Here is a 25,063-nt window from a genome sequence, read left to right as displayed (position 1 = left end):
GTAGTGTTAGGTTTAATTGTAACTTAGGTTAGGATTTATTTTACAGGTAAATTTGTATTTGTTTTAGCTAGGTAGTTATTAAATAGTTAATAAGTATTTAATAACTATTCTACCTAGTTAAAATAAATACAAAGTTATCTTAGGGTTTATTTTACAGGTATTTAGTTTTAAATAGGAATAATTTATTTAATGATAGTGTAGTGTTAGGTGTAATTGTAACTTAGGTTAGTTTCTATTTTACAGGTAAATTTGACTTTATTTTATCTAGGTAGCTATTAAATAGTTATTAACTATTTAATAGCTATTGTACCTAGTTAAAATAAATTTAAATTTGCCTTTAAAATATAAATAAATCCTAAAATAGCTACAATATAATTATTAGTTATATTGTAGCTATATTAGGGTTTATTTTATAGGTAAGTATTTAGTTTTAAATAGGAATAACTAATTTAATAAGAGTAATATTTATTTAGATTTATTTAATTAATATTTAAGTTAGGGGGGTGTTAGGGTTAGTGTTAGACTTAGGTTTAGGGGTTAATAAATGTATTATAGGTGGGGACGGTGTAGGGGGGCAGATTAGGGGTTAATAAGTTTAATATAGGTGGCGGAGGGGTCCGGGAGCAGCGGTTTAGGGGTTAAACAATTTATTTAGTTGCGGCGGGGTCCGGGATCCGCAGGATAGGGGTTAATAACTTTATTATAGGTGGCGGCGGTATAGGGAGGGCAGGATAGGGGTTAATAGGTATAATGTAGGTGGCGGCGGTTAATACATTTATTATAGTTGCGGCGGGGTCTAGGAGCGGCGGATTAGGGGTTAATAACTTTATTTAGTTGTGAGGGGCTCCGGTATAGGGGGTAGAACAGTATAGTTAGTGTGAGTGCTTAGTGACAGCTTAGCAATAAAGCTGTAAGAAAGTCGAAGAGCAGCGAGATCGGATGAGTGATAACTATCATAGTCCACTACTCATCGCCCCATACTTGGTGCGCGGCTTTTTGACAGCTTTTTTGATAACTTTGGCGAACGTATTCAGGTCTGCGGCGGCGATGGTAGGGGAGCTTAGCCGGGTGTATTGGGGCCGGCGATGGCAGGTACGTCCGGAGCTTGATAACTAGAGGCCTATATATTATGGCCCATGGTTAGCAGTGCACTCTACATGTTATGGTCTGTGGTCTGCAGCGCACACTATATATTATGGCCCATGGTCAGCAGTGCACTCTATATGTTATGGCCCATGGTCAGCAGTGCACTCTACGTGTTATGGTCTGTGGTCTGCAGCGCACACTATATATTATAGTTCATGGTCTGCAGAGCACTCTATATGTTATAGTTCATGGTCTGCAGAGCACTCTATATGTTATGGTCCATGGTCTGCAGTGCACTCTATATCTTATGGTTCATGGTCAGCAGTGCACTCTATATGTTATAGTCCATGGTCTGCAGTGCACTCTATATGTTATAGTCCATGGTCAGCAATGCACTCTATATGTTATAGTTCATGGTCAGCAGTGCACTCTATATCTTATGGTCCAGGGTCTGCAGTGCACTCTATATGTTATAGTCCATGGTCAGCAATGCACTCTATATGTTATGGCCCATGGTCAGCAGCACACTCTATATGTTATGGCCCATGGTCAGCAGCACACTCTATATGTTATGGCCCATGGTCAGCAGTGCACTCTATATGTTATGGGCCATGGTCAGCAGTTCACTCTATATGTTATGGCCCAAAGTCAACAGTGCACTCTATATGTTATGGCCCATGGTCAGCAGTACACTCTATATGTTATGGCCCATGGTCTGCAGTGCACTCTATGTGTTATGGCCCATGGTCTGCAGTGCACTCTATTTGTTATGGGCCATGGTCAGCAGTGCACTCTATATCTTATGGTCCATGGTCAGCAGTGCACTCTATATGTTATGGCCCATGGTCTGCAGTGCACCCTATATTTTATGGCCCATGGTCTGCAGTTCACTCTATATTGTATGCCCACAGTCTCTAGTGTACATTGCTCTCTCCTGTGTCTCTATGCAAGGTTCTCTTCTGTTGTTGCAGCTTTGTAGATAACATTTGATTTATTTTCAGATCCTGACCTGTAGAGTAGAAGACAAAAAAACTCAGTTTATTTCTCACAGTCCTCCCAACACCTCAGGATATCAGTACAGTTCCCTTGTGAAGTGCCTGAAATGGGTTTTCTTATTCAAATTAATTCTAAAACCTTCTTAGTCCATTTATCTTACTCTTTTCAAATGAATTTGGGTCATGAAACCTCCCCTATACACTGAGGGCTGGATTACATGTGAAGCCCAATCAATAACACAGTATCTTGCGCATAAAAACATAATTTATTCTTCCCTGATGAATTCATTTCTTGGTAGTGAGAGTCCACGATCCTTACACTTGGGATTACATCACCTGGCCACCAGGAGGAGGCAAATACACATTACCAGAGCTTTACACATATCCCTCCTACTTCCCCTTCCCTCCCAGTAGTACTCAAAGCAGAGAAAAGAAGAAAGTAATAAAGACAGTAGGCTAAAGAGGTGCAAACTAGGACTGCCAAAACCATGTACTACAATTTTTGGGTGGGTTTGTGGACTCTCACTACCAAGAAAGAAATTAATTTATCAGGTAAGAATAATGGTAGTGAGAGTCCAACAATCCTTACACTTGTTAACTGATACACAAGCTTAGAAGTCCACAAAATAAATGTGTGGTAAAAGATAAGACAGGCACCTAAGTACTAGGAACCATTGACCTAAGAAACTTTCTACCAAAAGCAGCCTCAGATGAGGCAAACACATCAAAATTATTACATTTTGCAAAAGTGTGAAGAGAAGACCAAGTTGTGGCTTTGCAAATTTGTTCGACAGAAGCCTCATTCTTGAACACCCAAGAAGAAGCAACTGAACGAGTGGAATGAGCAGTGAATCTGACTGGTGGATCTTGGCTAGCTACAGCTCTTTAACCAAAACGACAAAGACACAGCCGTGGCTTTTGACCCTTGTGTATACCTGAAAATAACACAAACAGGACGAAATTCCTTTGTAGCTTGAAGATAAAATTTCAATGCCATAACTTAATCCAAATCATGCAATAACCTTTCCCGTGGAGACTTTGGATTAGGACAAAAAGAAGGAACCATGATTTGTCTGATTTATATTTTCAGTAAACACTACCTTAAGAAGAAAACCCAATCTAAGTCTTAAAACAGCCTTATACGGGTGAAAGATCAAATAAGAAATCTTCTAAGAAAGTGCTGGTAATTCTGACACTCTTTGTGCAGAGGAAATAGTCAACACAAAGAACAACTTCCAAGAAAGAAGTTTGATATTCAGCTTATACATAGGTACAAAATGTGGATTTTGCAAAACCTTTAAAACCAAAATCAAACTCCTCGGAGGCCTGAATGAACGATTGAATTTCAGGTAAGCAAGCTAATTATTTATGTAATAGGACAGACAAAGCTGAAATCTGACTTTTTAATGAACTAGCTGCCCTTATCCAGACCCTTTTGTAAAAACTGGAGAATTTGTGGAACTCATACCGAATGCCAGGAATAACCCCATTTAGAAACACCAATAGAAATAAGTTTTCTATACCTTATGGCTAATTCTTCTACCGAATGCCAGGAATAACCCCATTTAGAAATGCCAATAGAAATAAGTTTTCTATACCTTATGGCTAATTCTTCTACCGAATGCCAGAAATAACCCCATTTAGAAACACCAATAGAAATAAGTTTTCTATACCTTATGGCTAATTCTTCTACCGATTGCCAGGAATAACCCCATTTAGAAACACCAATAGAAATAAGTTTTCTATACCTTATGGCAAATTCTTCTACCGATTGCCAGGAATAACCCCATTTAGAAACACCAATAGAAATAAGTTTTCTATACCTTATGGCAAATTTTTCTACCGATTGCCAGGAATAACCCCATTTAGAAACACCAATAGAAATAAGTTTTCTATACCTTATGGCTAATTCTTCTACCGAATGCCAGGAATAACCCCATTTAGAAATGCCAATAGAAATAAGTTTTCTATACCTTATGGCTAATTCTTCTACCGAATGCCAGGAATAACCCCATTTAGAAATGCCAATAGAAATAAGTTTTCTATACCTTATGGCTAATTCTTCTACCGAATGCCAGGAATAACCCCATTTAGAAACACCAATAGAAATAAGTTTTCTATACCTTATGGCAAATTCTTCTAGTAACAGGCTTACAAGCCTGAATTAAAGTATCAATTACAGAATTAGAGAAACCTCTTTGTGAAAGTATCAATTGATCAATCTCCAAGCAGTCAAATTGAGAGACTGAAGATTTTGATAAAAGAATAGACCCTGAGATAGAAGATCTGATCTCAGAGGTAGATGCCACAGAGTATCACTGGACATCCTAACTAGATCCGTGTACCAAGGCCTGAAAGGCCATGCAGGAGCGATGAGAATAGCTGGGACATGCTCTTCTTTGAGAAATGCCACTATCCGTGGAAGAAGCACAATCAGAAGAAATGGGTATATTAGATTGTACAACCAAGGGGTGGTTAATGCGTCTATTAATTCCGCTTGAGAATCCCTTGACCTCAATCTATACAACAGCAGTTTGTGATTCAGGCGAAAAGCCATGAGTCTATCTCTGGCATCCCCCACATGTGCCACTATACTGTCAATCACTTGATTGTCCACTCCTGGGATATGAATGGTTTAAATGATACACTGATATGTTTCCACCCATGACAGAATGCAAGATACTTCCTGCATGGCTATTGCACTCCTTGTGCTGTCACATTGTCTGACACATTGTCTGACTGGAAACGGATAAATGGAATTGAAGGGGGGAAAAAAGCGGCCACGCTTGTAATGCTTTGACAAATGCCTTGAGTTCCAGAATATTGATGATAGGTAATGAGGTTTCTTGAGTCCTCCGATGACCCAAAAATGAGTTACGGATGAGAAAGAATGCCCCTGAAAATCTCGGCAAGCTGACTGAAGTTTGACTTTGTGCTGATCTGTCAAAAAACTTCTCATTGTTAATGAGTCTATAATCACTCTGAAGAAACACACTCTTGTCTGATTTGTGAGTGAAATTTTTGACATGTTAAGTATCCAACCGTGTCTGCAAAGAAACCCAAGTAACTTCTATGTGTGAGAAATTGCTAAAGGTAAAGATGGTGCTTGAACCAAGATATTGTCCAGGTACGGAGACACCACTATACCCTGAAAACGAATTACAGAAAGTAAAGTTCACAACACCTTGGTGAAAATACTGGGAGCAGTAGTTAACCTGAATTGCAACTGAAGTACTAGGGGTAGAATTGATCTGATAGTTTCCATCTTGAAGGATGGTACTCTCAGAAATTTGTTCAATGTTTTTAAATCCAATATTAGTTGAAAAGTTCCCTTTTTTTTCGGGACAATGAAAAGATTTGAATAAAAAACCTTTGTGACAGACCCCTCTGTCCTGCAACTATGTGGCTCTCCTGTTTAATTTGTGTGGATTCGTATGATTTCCTGTCCGTATTTCCCCGTTTGTTTATTGTTTAATCTACCAAACAAACTGCAGAACGGCTGACCACCCAGACGAGAAGTGTGCTGCTGGTTAACCTATTGGCCCCAATTAGAACGTTGTGGTTAACCGCAGACACCTCTTAATTGAAACCGTATACTGGGTGGTCGTCGTTCGTATGCCGACCACAAGGCGGCGGCCATTTTAGACACATGAATGAACAGTGTGAAAGACTTTGGCTCCATGGCGATTGGACTGTGTGTATTGGATCGGAGCACCATTCGGTAATAATGTACGCTCAGATCCAGGGATAGGCACAGACAAAGTCTGTGGCGGACATTTTCCAAAGTACAGACCTTAGTGAAGGACACCAAGGTACATTTGAAATTAAAAACATTATTTTATAGTGCTTGGTGTTATTATACTGATGCAGATACCACTGATTCTATAACCAGCCCTCCTCTGGCTATACCCATGTGCCAGTGTCACTACTGTGTCATTATATAATGCTGGGTGTTATTATACTGATACAGATACCACTGACCCTATAACCAGCCCTCCTCTGGCTATACCCATGTGCCAGTGTCACTACTGTGTCATTATATAGTGCTGGGTGTTATTATACTGATGCAGATACCACTGATCCTATAACCGGCCCTCCTCTGGCTATACCCATCTGCCAGTGTCACTACTGTGTCATTATATAGTGCTGGGTGTTATTATACTGATGCAGATACCACTGATCCTATAACCAGCCCTCCTCTTGCTATACCCATGTGCCAGTGTCACTACTGTGTCATTATATAGTGCTGGGTGTTATTATACTGATGCAGCTACCACTGATCCTATAACCAGCCCTCCTCTGGCTATACCCATGTGCCAGTGTCACTACTGTGTCATCATATAGTGCTGGGTGTTATTATACTGATGCAGATACCACTGACCCTATAACCAGCCCTCCTCTGGCTATACCCATGTGCCAGTGTCACTACTGTGTTATTATATAGCGCTGGGTGTTATTATACTGATGCAGATACCACTGATCCTATAAACAGCCCTCCTCTGGCTATACCCATGTGCCTGTGTCACTACTGTGTCATTATATAGTGCTGGGTGTTATTATACTGATGCAGATACCACTGATCCTATAACCAGCCCTCCTCTGGCTATACCCATGTGCCAGTGTCACTACTGTGTCATTATATAGTGCTGGGTGTTATTATACTGATGCAGATACCACTGATTCTATAACCAGCCCTCCTCTGGCTATACCCATGTGCCAGTGACACTACTGTGTCATTATATAGCACTGGGTGTTATTATACTGATGCAGATACCACTGATCCTATAACCAGCCCTCCTCTGGCTATACGCATGTGCCAGTGTCACTTACTGTGTCATTATATAGTGCTTGGTGTTATTATACTGATGCAGATACCACTGATCCTATAACCAGCCCTCCTCTGGCTATACCCATGTGCCAGTGTCACTACTGTGTCATTATATAGTGCTGGGTGTTATTATACTGATGCAGATACCACTGATCCTATAACCAGCCCTCCTCTGGCTATACCCATGTGCCAGTGTCAGTACTCTGTCATTATATAGTGCTGGGTGTTATTATACTGATGTAGATACCACTGATTCTATAACCAGCCCTCCTCTGGCTATACCCATGTGCCAGTGTCACTACTGTGTCATTATATAGCGCTGGGTGTTATTATACTGATGCAGATACCACTGATCCTATAACCAGCCCTCCTCTGGCTATACCCATGTGCCAGTGTCAGTACTCTGTCATTATATAGTGCTTGGTGTTATTATACTGATGCAGATACCACTGATTCTATAACCAGCCCTCCTCTGGCTATACCCATGTGCCAGTGTCACTACTGTGTCATTATATAGTGCTGGGTGTTATTATACTGATGCAGATACCACTGATTCTATAACCAGCCCTCCTCTGGCTATACCCATATGCCAGTGTCACTACTGTGTCATTATATAGTGCTGGGTGTTATTATACTGATGCAGATACCACTGATTCTATAACCAGCCCTCCTCTGGCTATACCCATATGCCAGTGTCACTACTGTGTCATTATATAGTGCTTGGTGTTATTATACTGATGCAGATACCACTGATCCTATAACCAGCCCTCCTCTGGCTATACCCATATACCTGTGTCACTGCTGTGTCATTATATAGTGCTGGGTGTTATTATACTGATGCAGATACCACTTAATCTATAACCAGCCCTCCTCTGGCTATACGCATGTGCCAGTGTCACTACTGTGTCATATTGGGCTGGGTGTTATTATACTGATGCAGATACCACTGACCCTATAACCAGCCCTTGTCTGGCTATACGCATGTGCCAGTGTCACTACTGTGTCTTTGTATAGAGCTGGGTGTTATTATACAGATGCAGATACACATCCAGTATTTCACTCAGGCTTGATTTATTCCATAACTTATCACCCAATATCGCTAGCAGTCTCTTGACAAGCCACTAACTTTATTCACACTACATTTTTTTTTATTCCTATTTTTTAATCAGAAAGAAAAGATATACTAAGGTTGTGGCGGACACTGCAAGGGCTAGTCACGGACACCAATGTCCATGTATGGACACCTTGCCTATCCCTGCTCAGATCTAGGCTATCTGGGGATACGTTATATGTGCACAATACATTCAGTAGTTCTACAGTAATTGAATTTTATGTATTTTTATTGTATCCTGTAAAATGGCGTTTTACCTCTATCCATGGAGATAATTGGATTTCTTCCCAATTATCTCCAGGATAGAGAGGAGGGGTTTACTGGTACCAAGGGGAGTGTTTATGCCTGAGCCACTGTGATTGGCTAATGTACTATACTTGTCCCAGTCTCCCATCTGGTCCCCTAGGGGAGTGTCCACCAGGTGGGAAACCTGCATAAATACTGGGCATGTAGCCCTTTATAAATGAGATTCCTGTTTTACCCTCAAGACGGAGCTTGGTATCATGTTTGGGGGGAATTGCTACTATGGATTATTCTTTTGCCTGTTCCAGGAGAGAAGGAATTCGGCCGATTTTCTACTCGGGAAATTGGAGTGTTCGTGAGTTGCTATTCCCGTATTAAGGGCATCTTTCATCTGGTATTAATCCTCAATACCCGGGTTATACCATAACACCCTTTTCATGATCCTTTAATATGACTGGAGTGATGACCCACTGGCAGACTAAGTGATTGGTGCACTGTCACTGACAGACTAAGTGATCTTGTATTGTCACTGACAGACTAAGTGATCTGTGTATTGTCACTGACAGACTAAGTGATCTGTGTACTGTCACTGACAGACTAAGTAATCAGTGTACTGTCACTGACAAACTAAGTGATCTATGTACTGTCACTGACAGACTAAGTGATCGTGTACTGTCACTAACAGACTAAGTGATCTGTGTACTGTCAATGACAGACTAAGTGATCTGTGTACTGTCACTGACAGACTAAGTGATCTGTGTACTGTCACTGACAGACTAAGTGATTTGTGTACTGTCACTGTCAGACTAAGTGATCTGTGTACTGTCACTGACAGACTAAGTGATCTGTGTACTGTCACTGACAGACTAAGTGATCTGTGTACTGTCACTGACAGACTAAGTGATCGATGTACTGTCACTGATAGACTAAGTGATCTGTGTACTGTCACTGACAGACTAAGTGATCTGTGTACTGTCACTGACAGACTAAGTGATCTGTGTACTGTCACTGACAGACTAAGTGATCTGTGTACTGTCACTGACAGACTAAGTGATCTGTGTACTGTCACTGACAGACTAAGTGATCAGTTTACTGTCACTGACAGACTAAGGGGGGTAGTTATCAAGCCGTCAACCTCAAATATGCTGGAATTCCGCAGCGTATTTGTGGCGAGGCTGATTCGCCTTAGTTATCAAAGGCTAGAGACCGGCAAAAGTAGAATTTTGTGACGTAAGCTTCGATCCGCCGGACTCAGTCCGACACAGATCGATTCTTACGTCACTCCAGATGTTCCGCACACAAGTTCGGCACTATCTGACTACTTTTGCTAGTTATCAAAAAACTAGCAGGTACGCTCGGCACTTTTACGGCCCAGCGTACCTGGTTTTCAAACCGCCACCCTGGAGGCGGCGGATCCCATAGGAAACAATGGGAGTCTGACCATAGCGAAAGTACAAGTTCGCTGCTGCCAGACATCCCATTCATTCCTATGGGAGCTGTCTACACCTAAGACCCTAACATGTACCCCGAGTCTAAACACCTCTAATCTGTCCCCCCTACACCGCCGCAACTAAATAAAGTTATTACCCCCTAAACCGCCGCTCCCGGAGCCCACCGCAAGCTACTCTATACATAATAACCCCTAAACCGCCGCTCCCGGAGCCCACCGCAACTATAATAAATGTATTAACCCCTAAACCGCCGCTCCCGGAGCCCACCGCCACCTACATTATACCTAGTAACCCCTTATCCTGCCCCCCCTATACCGCCGCCCTCTATAATAAAGTTATTAACCCCTATCCTGCTGATCCCGCACCTCGCCGCAAATAAATAGTTTAACCCCTAAACCACTCCCTGACCCTGCCGCAACCTATATTAAATTTATTAACCCCTATCCTGCCCCCCCTACACCGTCGCCACCTATAATACATTTATGAACCCCTATCCTGCCCCCCACTAAACCGCCGCCACTGTAATAAAATTATTAACCCCTAAACCTAAGTCTAACACTAACCCTAACACCCCCCTAACTTAAATATTAATTAAATAAATCTAAATCATATTTCTATTAACTAAATTAATCCTATTTAAAACTAAATACTTACCTTTAAAATAAACCCTAATATAGCTACAATATAAATAATAATTATATTGTAGCTATCTTAGGATTTATTTTTATTTTACAGGTAACTTTCAATTTATTTTAACTAGGTACAATAGTTATTAAATAGTTATTATACCTAGCTAAAATAAAGAGAAATGTACCTGTAAAATAAAAACTAACCTAAGTTACAATTACACCTAACACTACACTATACTTTAATAAATTATTCCTATTTAAAACTAAATACTTACCTGTAAAATAAACCCTAAGATAGCTACAATATAATTAATAATTACATTGTAGCTATCTTAGGATTTATATTTATTTTACAGGTAACTTTGTATTTATTTTAGCTAGTTAGAATAGTTATTAAATAGTTATTAACTATTTAATAACTACCTAGCTAAAAGAAATACAAAATTGCCTGTAAAATAAATCCTAACCTAAGTTACAATTAAACCTAACACTACACTATCATTAAATTAATTAAATAAATTAGCTACAAATAACTACAATTAAATACAATTACATAAACTAACTAAAGTACAAAAAATAAAAAAAGCTAAGTTAAAAAAATAAAAAAAATAAGTTACAAACATTTAAAAAAATATTACAACAATTTTAAGCTACTTACACCTAATCTAAGCCCCCTAATAAAATAACAAACCCCCCCAAAATAAAAAAATGCCCTACCCTATTCTACATTAAAAAAGTTCAAAGCTCTTTTACCTTACCAGCCCTTAAAAGGGCCTTTTGTGGGGGCATGCCCCAAAGAATTCAGCTCTTTTGCCTGTAAAAGAAAAATACAACCCACCCCAACATTAAAACCCACCACCCACATTCCCCTAATCTAACCCAAACCCCCCTTAAAATAACCTAACACTAATCCCCTGAAGATCATCCTACCTTGAGTCGTCTTCACTCAACCGAGCAGCGATGGAACCGAAGAGGACATCCGGAGCGGCAGAAGTTATCCTCCAAGCGGCGCTGAAGTAATCTTCCATCCGGGCGATGTCATCTTCCAAGAGGCGCTGAAGAAGTCTTCTATCCGGGCGAGGTCATCTTCGAAGCCGGGTCTTGAATCTTCATCCCGCCGACGTGGAACATCCTTCTTTCCCGACGGACTACCGACGAATGAAGGCTCCTTTAAGGGACGTCATCCAAGATGGCGTCCCTTCAATTCCAATTGGCTGATAGGATTCTATCAGCCAATCGGAATTAAGGTAGGAAAAATCTGATTGGCTGATTGAATCAGCCAATCAGATTCAAGTTCAATCCGATTGGCTGATCCAGTCAGCCAATCAGATTGAGCTCGCATTCTATTGGCTGATCGGAACAGCCAATAGAATGCGAGCTCAATCTGATTGGCTGACTGGATCAGCCAATCGGATTGAACTTGAATCTGATTGGCTGATTCAATCAGCCAATCAGATTTTTCCTACCTTAATTCCGATTGGCTGATAGAATCCTATCAGCCAATCGGAATTGAAGGGACGCCATCTTGGATGACGTCCCTTAAAGGAGCCTTCATTCGTCGGTAGTCCGTCGGGAAAGAAGGATGTTCCGCGTCGGCGGGATGAAGATTCAAGACCCGGCTTCGAAGATGACCTCGCCCGGATAGAAGACTTCTTTAGCGCCTCTTGGAAGATGACATCGCCCGGATGGAAGATTTCTTCAGCGCCGCTTGGAGGATCACTTCATCGGATGGAAGATTTCTTCAGCGCCGCTTGGAGGATAACTTCTGCCGCTCTGGATGTCCTCTTCGGTTCCATCGCTGCTCGGCTGAGTGAAGACGACTCAAGGTAGGATGATCTTCAGGGTATTAGTGTTAGGTTATTTTAAGGGGGGTTTGGGTTAGATTAGGGGTATGTTGGTGGTGGGTTTTAATGTTGGGGGGGGTTGTATTTTTCTTTTACAGGCAAAAGAGCTGAATTCTTTGGGACATGCCCCCACAAAAGGCCATTTTAAGGGCTGGTAAGGTAAAAGAGCTTTGAACTTTTTTAATGTAGATTAGGGTAGGGCATTTTTTTATTTTGGGGGGGTTTGTTATTTTATTAGGGGGCTTAGATTAGGTGTAAGTAGCTTAAAATTGTTGTAATATTTTTTAAATGTTTGTAACTTATTTTTTTTATTTTTTGTAACTTAGCTTTTTTATTTTTTGTACTTTAGTTAGTTTATGTAATTGTATTTAATTGTAGTTATTTGTAGTTAATTTATTTAATTAATGTAATAATAGTGTAGTGTTAGGTTTAATTGTAACTTAGGTTAGGATTTATTTTACAGGTAATTTTGTATTTCTTTTAGCTAGGTAGTTATTAAATAGTTAATAACTATTTAATAACTATTCTAACTAGCTAAAATAAATACAAAGTTACCTGTAAAATAAATATAAATCCTAAGATAGCTACAATATAATTATTAATTATATTGTAGCTATCTTAGGGTTTATTTTACAGGTAAGTATTTAGTTTTAAATAGGAATAATTTATTAAAGTATAGTGTAGTGTTAGGTGTAATTGTAACTTAGGTTAGGATTTATTTCACAGGTAAATTTCTCTTTATTTTAGCTAGGTAAGCTATTAAATAGTTAATAACTATTTAATAGCTATTGTACCTAGTTAAAATAAATTGAAAGTTACCTGTAAAATAAAAATAAATCCTAAGATAGCTACAATATAATTATTATTTATATTGTAGCTATATTAGGGTTTATTTTATAGGTAAGTATTTAGTTTTAAATAGGATTAACTTAGTTAATAATAGAAATATTATTTAGATTTATTTAATTAATATTTAAGTTAGGGGGGTGTTAGGGTTAGTGTTAGACTTAGGTTTAGGGGTTAATAATTTTATTACAGTGGCGGCGGTGTAGTGGGGGGCAGGATAGGGGTTAATAAATTTAATATAGGTTGCGGCGGGGTCAGGGAGCGGCGGTTTAGGGGTTAATACATTTATAAGACTTGCGGTGGGGTCTAGGAGCGGCGGTTTAGGGGTTAGTAACTTTATTTAGTTGCGGGGGGCTCCGGGGGCGCCGGTATAGGGGGTAGAACAGTGTAGTTTAGTGTGAGTGCTTAGTGACAGGCTAGCAAGAAAGCTGTCAAACAGCCGAAGAGCAGCGAGATCGGATGAGCGATAACTCTCACAGTCCGCTGCTCATCGCCCCGCGGCTTTTTGACAGCTTTACTTGATAACGTAGGCGAATTTTTTAAGGTCCGCGGCGGCGATGTGAGGCGAGCTTAGGCGGGCGTATTGGGCCGGCGAAGCCAGGAAAGTTGACACGTTGATAACTACCCCCCTATGTGATCTGTGTACTGTCACTGACAGACTAACGGCTAGATTTAGAGTTTTGTCGGTAACGACCCGCGTAGCTAACGCTGGCTGTTTTCTGGCCGCACCTTTAAAATAACTCTGGTATTGAGAGTCCACAGAATGGCGTTAGGCTCCAAAAAAGGAGCGTAGAGCATATTTAACGCAACTTCAACTCTCGATACCAGAGTTGCTTACGGACGCGGCCAGCCTCAAAAACGTGCTCGTGCACGATTCCCCCATAGGAAACAATGGAGCTGTTTGAGCTGAAAAAAAACCTAACACCTGCAAAAAAGCCGCGTTCAGCTCCTAACACAGCCCCATTGTTTCCTATGGGGAAACACTTCCTACGTCTGCACCTAACACCCTAACATGTACCCCGAGTCTAAACACCCCTAACCTTACACTTATTAACCCCTATTCTGCCGCCCCCGCTATCGCTGACCCCTGTATATTATTTTTAACCCCTAATCTGCCGCTCCGTAAACCGCCGCTACTTACATTATCCCTATGTACCCCTAATCTGCTGCCCCTAACACCGCCGACCCCTATATTATATTTATTAACCCCTAATCTGCCCCCCTCAACGTCGCCTCCACCTGCCTACACTTATTAACCCCTAATCTGCCGAGCGGATCTCACCGCTACTATAATAAAGTTATTAACCCCTAATCCGCCTCACTCCCGCCTCAATAACCCTATAATAAATAGTATTAACCCCTAATCTGCCCTCCCTAACATCGCCGACACCTAACTTCAATTATTAACCCCTAATCTGCCGACTGGAGCTCACCGCTATTCTAATAAATGTATTAACCCCTAAAGCTAAGTCTAACCCTAACACTAACACCCCCCTAAATTAAATATAATTTTAATCTAACGAAATTAATTAACTCTTATTAAATAAATTATTCCTATTTAAAGCTAAATACTTACCTGTAAAATAAATCCTAATATAGCTACAATATAAATTATAATTATATTATAGCTATTTTAGGATTAATATTTATTTTACAGGTAACTTTGTATTTATTTTAACCAGGTACAATAGCTAATAGTTAAGAACTATTTAATAGCTAAAATAGTTAAAATAATTACAAATTTACCTGTAAAATAAATCCTAACCTAAGTTACAATTAAACCTAACACTACACTATCAATAAATTAATTAAATAAAATACCTATAATTATCTACAATTAAACCTAACACTACACTATCAATAAATAAATTAAATACAATTCCTACAGATAAATACAATGAAATAAACTAACTAAAGTACAAAAAATAAAAAAGAACTAAGTTACAAAAAATAAAAAAATATTTACAAACATTAGAAATATATTACAACAATTTTAAACTAATTACACCTACTCTAAGCCCCCTAATAAAATAACAAAGCCCCCCAAAATAAAAAAAATGCCCTACCCTATTCTAAATTACTAAAGTTCAAAGCTCTTTTACCTTACCAACCCTGAACAGGGCCCTTTGCGGGGCATGCCCCAAGAAGTTCAGCTCTTTTGCCTGTAAAAAAAAACATACAATACCCCCCCCAACATTACAACCCACCACCCACATACCCCTAATCTAACCCAAACCCCCCTTAAATAAACCTAACACTAAGCCCCTGAAGATCTCCCTACCTTGAGTCGTCTTCACCCAGCCGAGCCAAATTCTTCATCCAAGCGGAGCAAGAAGAGGTCTTCCATCCGATTGAAGTCTTCATCCAAGAGGCATCTTCTATCGTCATCCATCCGGGGAACATCCATCCTGGCCGACGACTGACGGTTCCTTTAAATGACGTCATCCAAGATGGCGTCCCTCGAATTCCGATTGGCTGATAGGATTCTATCAGCCAATCGGAATTAAGGTAGGAATATTCTGATTGGCTGATAGAATCAGCCAATCAGAATCAAGTTCAATCCGATTGGCTGATTGGATTCAGCCAATCGGATTGAACTTGATTCTGATTGGCTGATTCCATCAGCCAATCAGAATATTCCTACCTTAATTCCGATTGGCTGATAGAATCCTATCAGCCAATCGGAATTCGAGGGACGCCATCTTGGATGACGTCATTTAAAGGAACCGTCATTCATCGTTCAGTCGTCGGCCAGGATGGATGTTCCGCGTCGGAGGTCTTCAGGATGCTGCCGCTCCGCTCCGGATGGATGACGATAGAAGATGCCTCTTGGATGAAGACTTCAATCGGATGGAAGACCTCTTCTGCCCCGCTTGGATGAAGACTTCTACCGGATGGAGGACCTCTTCTTGCTCCGCTTGGATGAAGAATTTGGCTCGGCTGGGTGAAGACGACTCAAGGTAGGGAGATCTTCAGGGGCTTAGTGTTAGGTTTATTTAAGGGGGGTTTGGGTTAGATTAGGGGTATGTGGGTGGTGGGTTGTAATGTTGGGGGGGTATTGTATGTTTTTTTTTACAGGCAAAAGAGCTGAACTTCTTGGGGCATGCCCCGCAAAGGGCCCTGTTCAGGGCTGGTAAGGTAAAAGAGCTTTGAACTTTAGTAATTTAGAAGAGGGTAGGGCATTTTTTTATTTTGGGGGGCTTTGTTATTTTATTAGGGGGCTTAGAGTAGGTGTAATTAGTTTAAAGTTGTTGTAATATATTTCTAATGTTTGTAAATATTTTTTTATTTTTTGTAACTTAGTTCTTTTTTATTTTTTGTACTTTAGTTAGTTTATTTCATTGTATTTATTTGTAGGAATTGTATTTAATTTATTTATTGATAGTGTAGTGTTAGGTTTAATTGTTGATAATTATAGGTATTTTATTTAATTAATTTATTGATAGTGTAGTGTTAGGTTTAATTGTAACTTAGGTTAGGATTTATTTTACAGGTAAATTTGTAATTATTTTAACTATTTTAGCTATTAAATAGTTCTTAACTATTTAATAGCTATTGTACCTGGTTAAAATAAATACAAAGTTACCTGTAAAATAAATATAAATCCTAAAATAGCTATAATATAATTATAATTTATATTGTAGCTATATTAGGATTTATTTTACAGGTAAGTATTTAGCTTTAAATAGGAATAATTTATTTAATAAGAGTTAATTTATTTCGTTAGATTTAAATTATATTTAACTTAGGGGGGTGTTAGTGTTAGGGTTAGACTTAGCTTTAGGGGTTAATCCATTTATTACAGTAGCGGCGAGATTCGGTCGGCAGATTAGGGGTTAATAATTGAAGTTAGGTGTCGGCGATGTTAGGGAGGGCAGATTAGGGGTTAATACTATTTATTATAGGGTTAGTGAGGCGGATTAGGGGTTAATAACTTTATTATAGTAGCGGTGCGGTCCGCTCGGCAGATTAGGGGTTAATAAGTGTAGGCAGGTGGAGGCGACGTTGAGGGGGGCAGATTAGGGGTTAATAAATATAATATAGGGGTCGGCGGTGTTAGCGGCAGCAGATTAGGGGTACATAGCTATAATGTAGGTGGCGGCTCTTTGCGGTCGGCAGATTAGGGGTTAATTATTGTAGGTAGCTGGCTGCGACGTTGTGGGGGGCAGGTTAGGGGTTAATAAATATAATATAGGGGTCGGCGGTGTTAGGGGCAGCAGATTAGGGGTACATAAGTATAACGTAGGTGGCGGTCGGCAGATTAGGGGTTAAAAAAATTTAATCGAGTGTCGGCGATGTGGGGGGACCTCGGTTTAGGGGTACATAGATAGTTTATGGGTGTTAGTGTACTTTAGAGCACAGTAGTTAAGAGCTTTATAAACCGGCGTTAGCCCAGAAAGCTCTTAACTACTGACTTTTTTCTGCGGCTGGAGTTTTGTCGTTAGATTTCTAACGCTCACTTCAGCCACGACTCTAAATACCAGAGTTAGAAAGATCCCATTGAAAAGATAGGATACGCAATTGACGTAAGGGGATCTGCGGTATGGAAAAGTCGCGGCTGAAAAGTGAGCGTTAGACCCTTTTTTGAATGACTCCAAATACCGGCGGTAGCCTAAAACCAGCGTTAGGAGCCTCTAACGCTGGTTTTCACGGCTACCGCCAAACTCCAAATCTAGGCCTAAGTGATCTGTGTACTGTCACTGACAGACTAAGTGATCTGTGTACTGTCACTGACAGACTAAGTGATCTGTGTACTGTCACTGACAGACTAAGTAATCTGTGTACTGTCACTGACAGACTAAGTGATCTGTGTACTGTCATTGACAGACTAAGTGATCTGTGTACTGTCACTGACAGACTAAGTAATCTGTGTACTGTCACTGACAGACTAAGTGATCTGTGTACTGTCATTGACAGACTAAGTGATCTGTGTACTGTCACTGACAGACTAAGTGATCTGTACTGTCACTGACAGACTAAGTGATCTGTGTACTGTCACTGACAGACTAAGTGATCTGTGTACTGTCACTGACAGACTAAGTTATCGGTGTACTGTCACTGACAGACTAAGTGACCTGTGTACTGTCATTGACAGACTAAGTGACCTGTGTACTTTCACTGACAGACTAAGTGATCTGTGTACTGTCACTGACAGACTAAGTGATCTGTGTACTGTCACTGACAGACTAAGTGATCTGTGTACTGTCACTGACAGACTAAGTGATCTGTGTACTGTCACTGACAGACTAAGTGATCTGTGTACTGTCACTGACAGACTAAGTGATCTGTGTACTGTCACTGACAGACTAAGTAATCTGTGTACTGTCACTGACAGACTAAGTGATCTGTGTACTGTCATTGACAGACTAAGTGATCTGTGTACTGTCACTGACAGACTAAGTGATCTGTGTACTGTCACTAAAAGACTAAGTGATCTGTGTACTGTCACTGACAGACTAAGTGATCTGTGTACTGTCACTGACAGACTAAGTGATCTGTGTACTGTCACTGACAGACTAAGTGATCTGTGTACTGTCACTGACAGACTAAGTGATCTGTGTACTGTCACTGACAGACTAAGTGATCTGTGTACTGTCACTGACAGACTAAGTGATCTGTGTACTGTCACTGACAGACTAAGTGATCTGTGTACTGTCACTGACAGACTAAGTGATCTGTGTACTGTCACTGACAGACTAAGTGATCTGTGTACTGTCACTAAAAGACTAAGTGATCTGTGTACTGTCACTGACAGACTAAGTGATCTGTGTACTGTCACTGACAGACTAAGTGATCTGTGTACTGTCACTGACAGACTAAGTGATCTGTGTACTGTCACTGACAGACTAAGTGATCTGTGTACTGTCACTGACAGACTAAGTGATCTGTGTACTGTCACTGACAGACTAAGTGATCTGTGTACTGTCACTGACAGACTAAGTGATCTGTGTGTTGTAACTGACAGACTAAGTGATCTGTATACTGTCACTGACAGACTAAGTGATCTGTGTACTGTCACTGACAGACTAAGTGACCTGTGTACTGTCACTGACAGACTAAGTGATCTGTGTACTGTCACTGACAGACTAAGTGATCTGTGTACTGTCACTGACAGACTAAGTGATCTGTGTACTGTCACTGACAGACTAAGTGACCTGTGTACTGTTACTGACAGACTAAGTGATCTGTGTACTGTCACTGACAGACTAAGTGATCTGTGTACTGTCACTGACAGACTAACGGCTAGATTTAGAGTTTGGCGTTAGCCGTCAAAACCAGCGTTAGAGGCTCCTAACGCTGGTTTTGGGCTACCGCTGGTATTTAGAGTCGTGTAGGTAAGGGTCTAACGCTCACTTTGCAGCCGTGACTTTTCCATACCGCAGATCCCCTTACGCCAATTGCGTATCCTATCTTTTCAATGGGATCTTCCTAACGCCGGTATTTAGAGTCTTGGTTGAAGTGAGCGTTAGAAATCTAACGACAAAACTCCAGCCGCAGAAAAAAGTCAGGAGTTAAGAGCTTTATGGGCTAACGCCGGTTTATAAAGCTCTTAACTACTGTGCTCTAAAGTACACTAACACCCATAAACTACCTATGCACCCCTAAACCGAGGTCCCCCCACATCGCCGCCACTCTATTAAATTTTTTTAACCCCTAATCTGCCGCTCCGTACACCGCCGCAACCTACGTTATCCCTATGAACCTCTAATCTGCTGCCCCTAACACCGCCGACCCCTATATTATATTTATTAACCCATAATCTGCCGCCCCCAACGTCGCCTCCACCTACCTACAATTATTAACCCCTAATCTGCCAACCGGACCTCACCGCTACTATAATAAATGTATTAACCCCTAATCCTCCTCACTCCCGCCTCAATAACCCTATAATAAATAGTATTAACCCCTAATCTGCCCTCCCTAACATCGCCGACACCTAACTTCAAGTATTAACCCCTAATCTGCCGACCGGACCTCACCGCTACTATAATACATTTATTAACCCCTAAAGCTAAGTCTAACCTTAACCCTAACACCCCCCTAAGTTAAATATAATTTAAATCTAACGAAATAAATTAACTCTTATTAAATAAATTATTCCTATTTAAAGCTAAATACTTACCTGTAAAATAAACCCTAATATAGCTACAATATAAATTATAATTATATTATAGCTATTTTAGGATTTATATTTATTTTACAGGCAACTTTGTATTTATTTTAACCAGGTACAATAGCTATTAAATAGTTATTTACTATTTAATAGTTACCTAGTTAAAATAATTACAAAATTACCTGTAAAATAAATCCTAACCTAAGTTACAATTAAACCTAACACTACACTATCAATAAATTAATTAAATAAAATACCTACAATTACCTACAATTAAACCTAACACTACACTATCAATAAATTAATTAAATACAATACCTACAAATAATTACAATTAAATAAACTAACTAAAGTACAAAAAATAAAAAAGAACTAAGTTACAAAAAATTAAAAAATATTTACAAACATTAGAAAAATATTACAACCATTTTAAACTAATTACCCCTACTCTAAGCCCCCTAATAAAATAACAAAGACCCCCAAAATAAAAAAAATGCCCTACCCTATTCTAAAATTAAAATAGAAAAGCTCTTTTACCTTACCAGCCCTGAAAAGGGCCATTTGCGGGGCATGGCCCAAAGAATTCAGCTCTTTGCCTGTAAAAATAAACACAATACCCCCCCCCCCAACATTACAACCCACCACCCACATACACCTAATCTAACCCAAACCCCCCTTAAATAAACCTAACACTAAGCCCCTGAAGATCTCCCTACCTTGTCTTCACCACACCGGGTTCACCGATCGGTCCAGAAGAGCCTCCGAAGTCTTCATCCAAGCCCAAGCGGGGGCTGAAGATGTCCATGATCCGGATGAAGTCTTGATCCAAGCGGGAGCTGAAGTGGTCTATGATCCGGCTGAAGTCTTCATCCAAGCGGGAGCTGAAGAGGTTCCGATCAGCCAATAGAATGCGAGCTCAATCTGATTGGCTGATTGGATCAGCCAATCGGATTGAACTTGAATCTGATTGGCTGATTCCATCAGCCAATCAGAATTTTCCTAACTTAATTCCGATTGGCTGATAGAATCCTATCAGCCAATCGGAATTCGAGGGACGCCATCTTGGATGACGTCCCTTAAAGGAACCGTCATTCGTCGGGAAGTCGTCGGTGAAGATAGATGTTCCGCGTCGGCGGGATGAACATGGATCCGGAAGAAAGAAGATGCCGCTTGATAGAAGACTTCGGCCGGATCATGGACCTCTTCAGCTCCCGCTTGGATGAAGACTTCAGTCGGATCATGGACCTCTTCAGCTCCCGCTTGGATGAAGACTTCAGCCGGATCATGGACCTCTTCAGCTCCCGCTTGGATCAAGACTTCAGCCGGATCATGGACATCTTCAGCCCCCGCTTGGGCTTGGATGAAGACTTTGGAGGCTCTTCTGGACCGATCGGTGAACCCGGTGTGGTGAAGACAAGGTAGGGAGATCTTCAGGGGCTTAGTGTTAGGTTTATTTAAGGGGGGGTTGGGTTAGATTAGGGGTATGTGGGTGGTGGGTTGTAATGTTGGGGGGGGTGTTGTATGTTTTTTTTTACAGGCAAAAGAGCTGAATTCTTTGGGGCATGCCCCGCAAAAGGCCCTTTTAAGGGCTGGTAAGGTAAAAGAGCTTTTCTATTTTAATTTTAGAATAGGGTAGGGCATTTTTTTATTTTGGGGGTCTTTGTTATTTTATTAGGGGGCTTAGAGTAGGTGTAATTAGTTTAAGATGATTGTAATATTTTTCTAATGTTTGTATATATTTTTTTATTTTTTGTAACTTAGTTCTTTTTTATTTTTTGTACTTTAGTTAGTTTATTTAATTGTATTTATTTGTAGGTATTGTATTTAATTAATTTATTGATAGTGTAGTGTTAGGTTTAATTGTAGGTAATTGTAGGTATTTTATTTAATTAATTTATTGATAGTGTAGTGTTAAGTTTAATTGTAACTTAGGTTAGGATTTATTTTACAGGTAATTTTGTAATTATTTTAACTAGGTAGCTATTAATTAGTTATTAACTATTTAATAGCTATTGTACCTGGTTAAAATAAATACAAAGTTGCCTGTAAAATAAATATAAATCCTAAAATAGCTACAATGTAATTATAATTTATATTGTAAGAAGATATACAGAGGGCGACTCCTAGTGTGGAATTAGTAAGCAGAGTGTGAACCCACCAGCTTTACCCTTCAGAGATATACTCACAAAGTATAGAGCACACTGTAGTGCTAATGAAGCAAGCTGGGTATATTAAAAGTGGCCCAGCGCACATACCACTCCGGTGAAAGATGGTCCAATGTATTCAGAAGGTTCAGATAAAAAATTCAGGAGACTCCAGATATATATAAAAAACACTTTATATAAAAATATAACAGTGTACAATAAAAAATCAGTAGAATTCGCTACGCGTTTCTCAGAGCTACCACTCTGTTTCCTCAGGCAAGTTATACTGATCTAAAACTGAAGTCTCCTATTTATACATCCTCAAATAAATTAAAACATTGGTCACACCCAATTTACCAATTACTTATGCAAATGTTGCTATGGTGACCTTCACAATACAAACTGACTTTTCTTGATACCAGTATGTGAATATATAACTCATTGTATGCATAGATCTACTTTAACATATACAGCTAGTATCAAAACAAGTATATATCAGATATTACAATATATCTCATAAACATTTCGGAAGAAAACATATATAGTATGCACAATAGTGTTTCAGCAAAAAAACAAATACAGCACTCATATAGTTGGTTCATTAAATTTTCAGCAATCTCTCTTTATGAAAGTGAATGCACTATTTATTTCTATTTTATATGGTTAATAACTTCTTTATTTCATGAGGATTTCTTTCCTCCCCTTTGTTCATAGTAGAAAGTCTAATTTATTTATTAATTAAAAGCATTAGCTAGTTTGTTTATATCATATATAAAGCTGTCAGCTTGTGGGTGTGTGTCATTAGCCTATCTCACACTTCCATATGTGTGGGTAATGGCTAGTGGGCGTGTATCATTTATCGCCGGTCTTTAAATACAATTCCTCAACTTTCTTCCTAATATATTCTTACCCCTTTTGACATGATCTCCTACAATAAACTGTTTAAATGTTATCTGAATTGTTGTATTGTGCATATCATAAGCTGATTTTATGAAGGGCTATGTCTATTTGTTTAAAGCTCCCTCTCTGATTTCACAATGTCCAATGTGTAGGTGATAATCCGTGGGCGTGTAGCATAAACCAATCACGCGTCACTATGTGTGTGAATCCCAGCTTATAGGCGTGTGTTTTCTATCGTTAAAAAAAAAAAAAAAAAAAAAAAAAAAAAAAATAAATCAACTATTGTCTATTTATTTTTTTGGGATATGAACTGCTTTGCTATTTTGTTATATTTATATATAACCCTATGGCTATGTTCGAGATAGCATCAGCCAATTTGTGTAGCCCTTTGGTATTACTGCTCTGTGAAAGCATATCCTATCCTCACAGTATTCGTCAATTTTTACTGAATCATAACATTCAAAATAATGCCAGTCTCGTAATCATTGCGCTTCAATCGAATAGATGCATATACTCATATATTTTTATATATTGGTAACCTGTATAATGTATATAAATAAAACTATATATATATAAAAAAATATGAATTATAGTCTTCCATTTTTTGTGTGTGCTTTCTGTGCCCTAGTGAATAAATTAATAAATTGTTCTATATGAAAAGACATGTGAAAAAACATATAGAGGAAAATTATGGTTACTATATGCTATAAATAGTGATAATTAGTGAATTCTATGTGTGACTAGTGTTAAGTACTCTAACTATATCTTATTTTATGTAAATAAATATATATAAATAGATGTGCTATTATAAAAACCTATGTGACTAGAGTAATAATATATAAATAATATAACTATAATAATATTATGTGTATGACCATGAATATATCAATTCCTATGTGACTCATATGATTAAATGTGTATAGTGTGACAATGTTAAGTGTTTATAATTAATATAATAAGTACTCTATGTGTATGAATATAGACAAATTGTATGTTTATAGTATTCTAAATATACATATCTCCATTAATGTGATTAAATGTGTTTTATAGTGATATGATGCTTGAATGATTGTAAGATGGATAGTAAATACTGAATATATTTTCAAGATGAAACATTACTGGTATATTAAGATATTTACTGGGTGGTGACCTCAGGTGATCTATACTTACATTCCTTCTAAATAATATATATCAATATCAATGAGGATATGATCCATTATATACACATTAATATTAAGTGCACTACTAATGTGAGAGAACAGATATGAAGCTTGTATAACAGAACCCTTAAATTAAAAGATAGAATGAACTGAATGTTTGTACTGGATTGATCTAAAAGGCTGCTGTATCAATTACTTCATTGAGGCCTTCTGGATGTAAAGATGAAAATCTATAGATCCAGAAGGTCTCCCTTTGACGAAGTTTAATCATTCTATTTTGGGAATTACTAGCAGTCACTACCTCGAGTGGGGTTATCTTCATAAGGCATTTGTTAGTGCCATGTGATGCTGTATGATGTCTAGAAGTACTGTATTTATCTAATCCTTTCACAATGCATCTGAGATGTTCAGACCATCTCTGTCTTATCATCCTGCAGGTGCGGCCTATATAATGTAGGCCACAGATGCAGGTGATACAATAGACCACATAAGTAGAACTGCATGTTATTTTTTGTGTTAATGTAAAAGTTTCCCCTGTGTTATTTACTTTGATACTCTTTTGTCCATTGATGGTATATTTACACATACTGCATCTATTTTTGTGACATCTGAAAAAGCCTATTTTTGCACCTTGAGTGCTATCTTGTATGTTTCCTCTATTGAATGGTGCATTTGTTTCCCTTTTGCACATCACTATCTTACTAGGTGCAAG

At 39.0% G+C, this 25,063-nt stretch overlaps 1 protein-coding gene across 1 annotated transcript in view; it reads right to left on the bottom strand.

The window, feature by feature from the left end:
- Positions 1-506: 506 nt before the first annotated feature.
- Positions 507-25,063, bottom strand: part of LOC128649970 (uncharacterized) — a 285,651-nt gene continuing 261,094 nt past the window's right edge. The window contains exon 6 of the mRNA XM_053703554.1: positions 507-2,095. Coding sequence (XP_053559529.1) covers positions 2,029-2,095 — 67 coding nt within the window. The 3' untranslated portion in view covers positions 507-2,028. The remainder of the gene's footprint in view (positions 2,096-25,063) is intronic.

This window comes from Bombina bombina, chromosome 2 (assembly GCF_027579735.1).
Source record: "Bombina bombina isolate aBomBom1 chromosome 2, aBomBom1.pri, whole genome shotgun sequence".
NCBI lineage: Eukaryota > Metazoa > Chordata > Amphibia > Anura > Bombinatoridae > Bombina > Bombina bombina.
The sequence above is the reverse complement of the archived record's forward strand: the minus strand, read 5'-3'. Positions and strand labels throughout refer to the sequence as shown.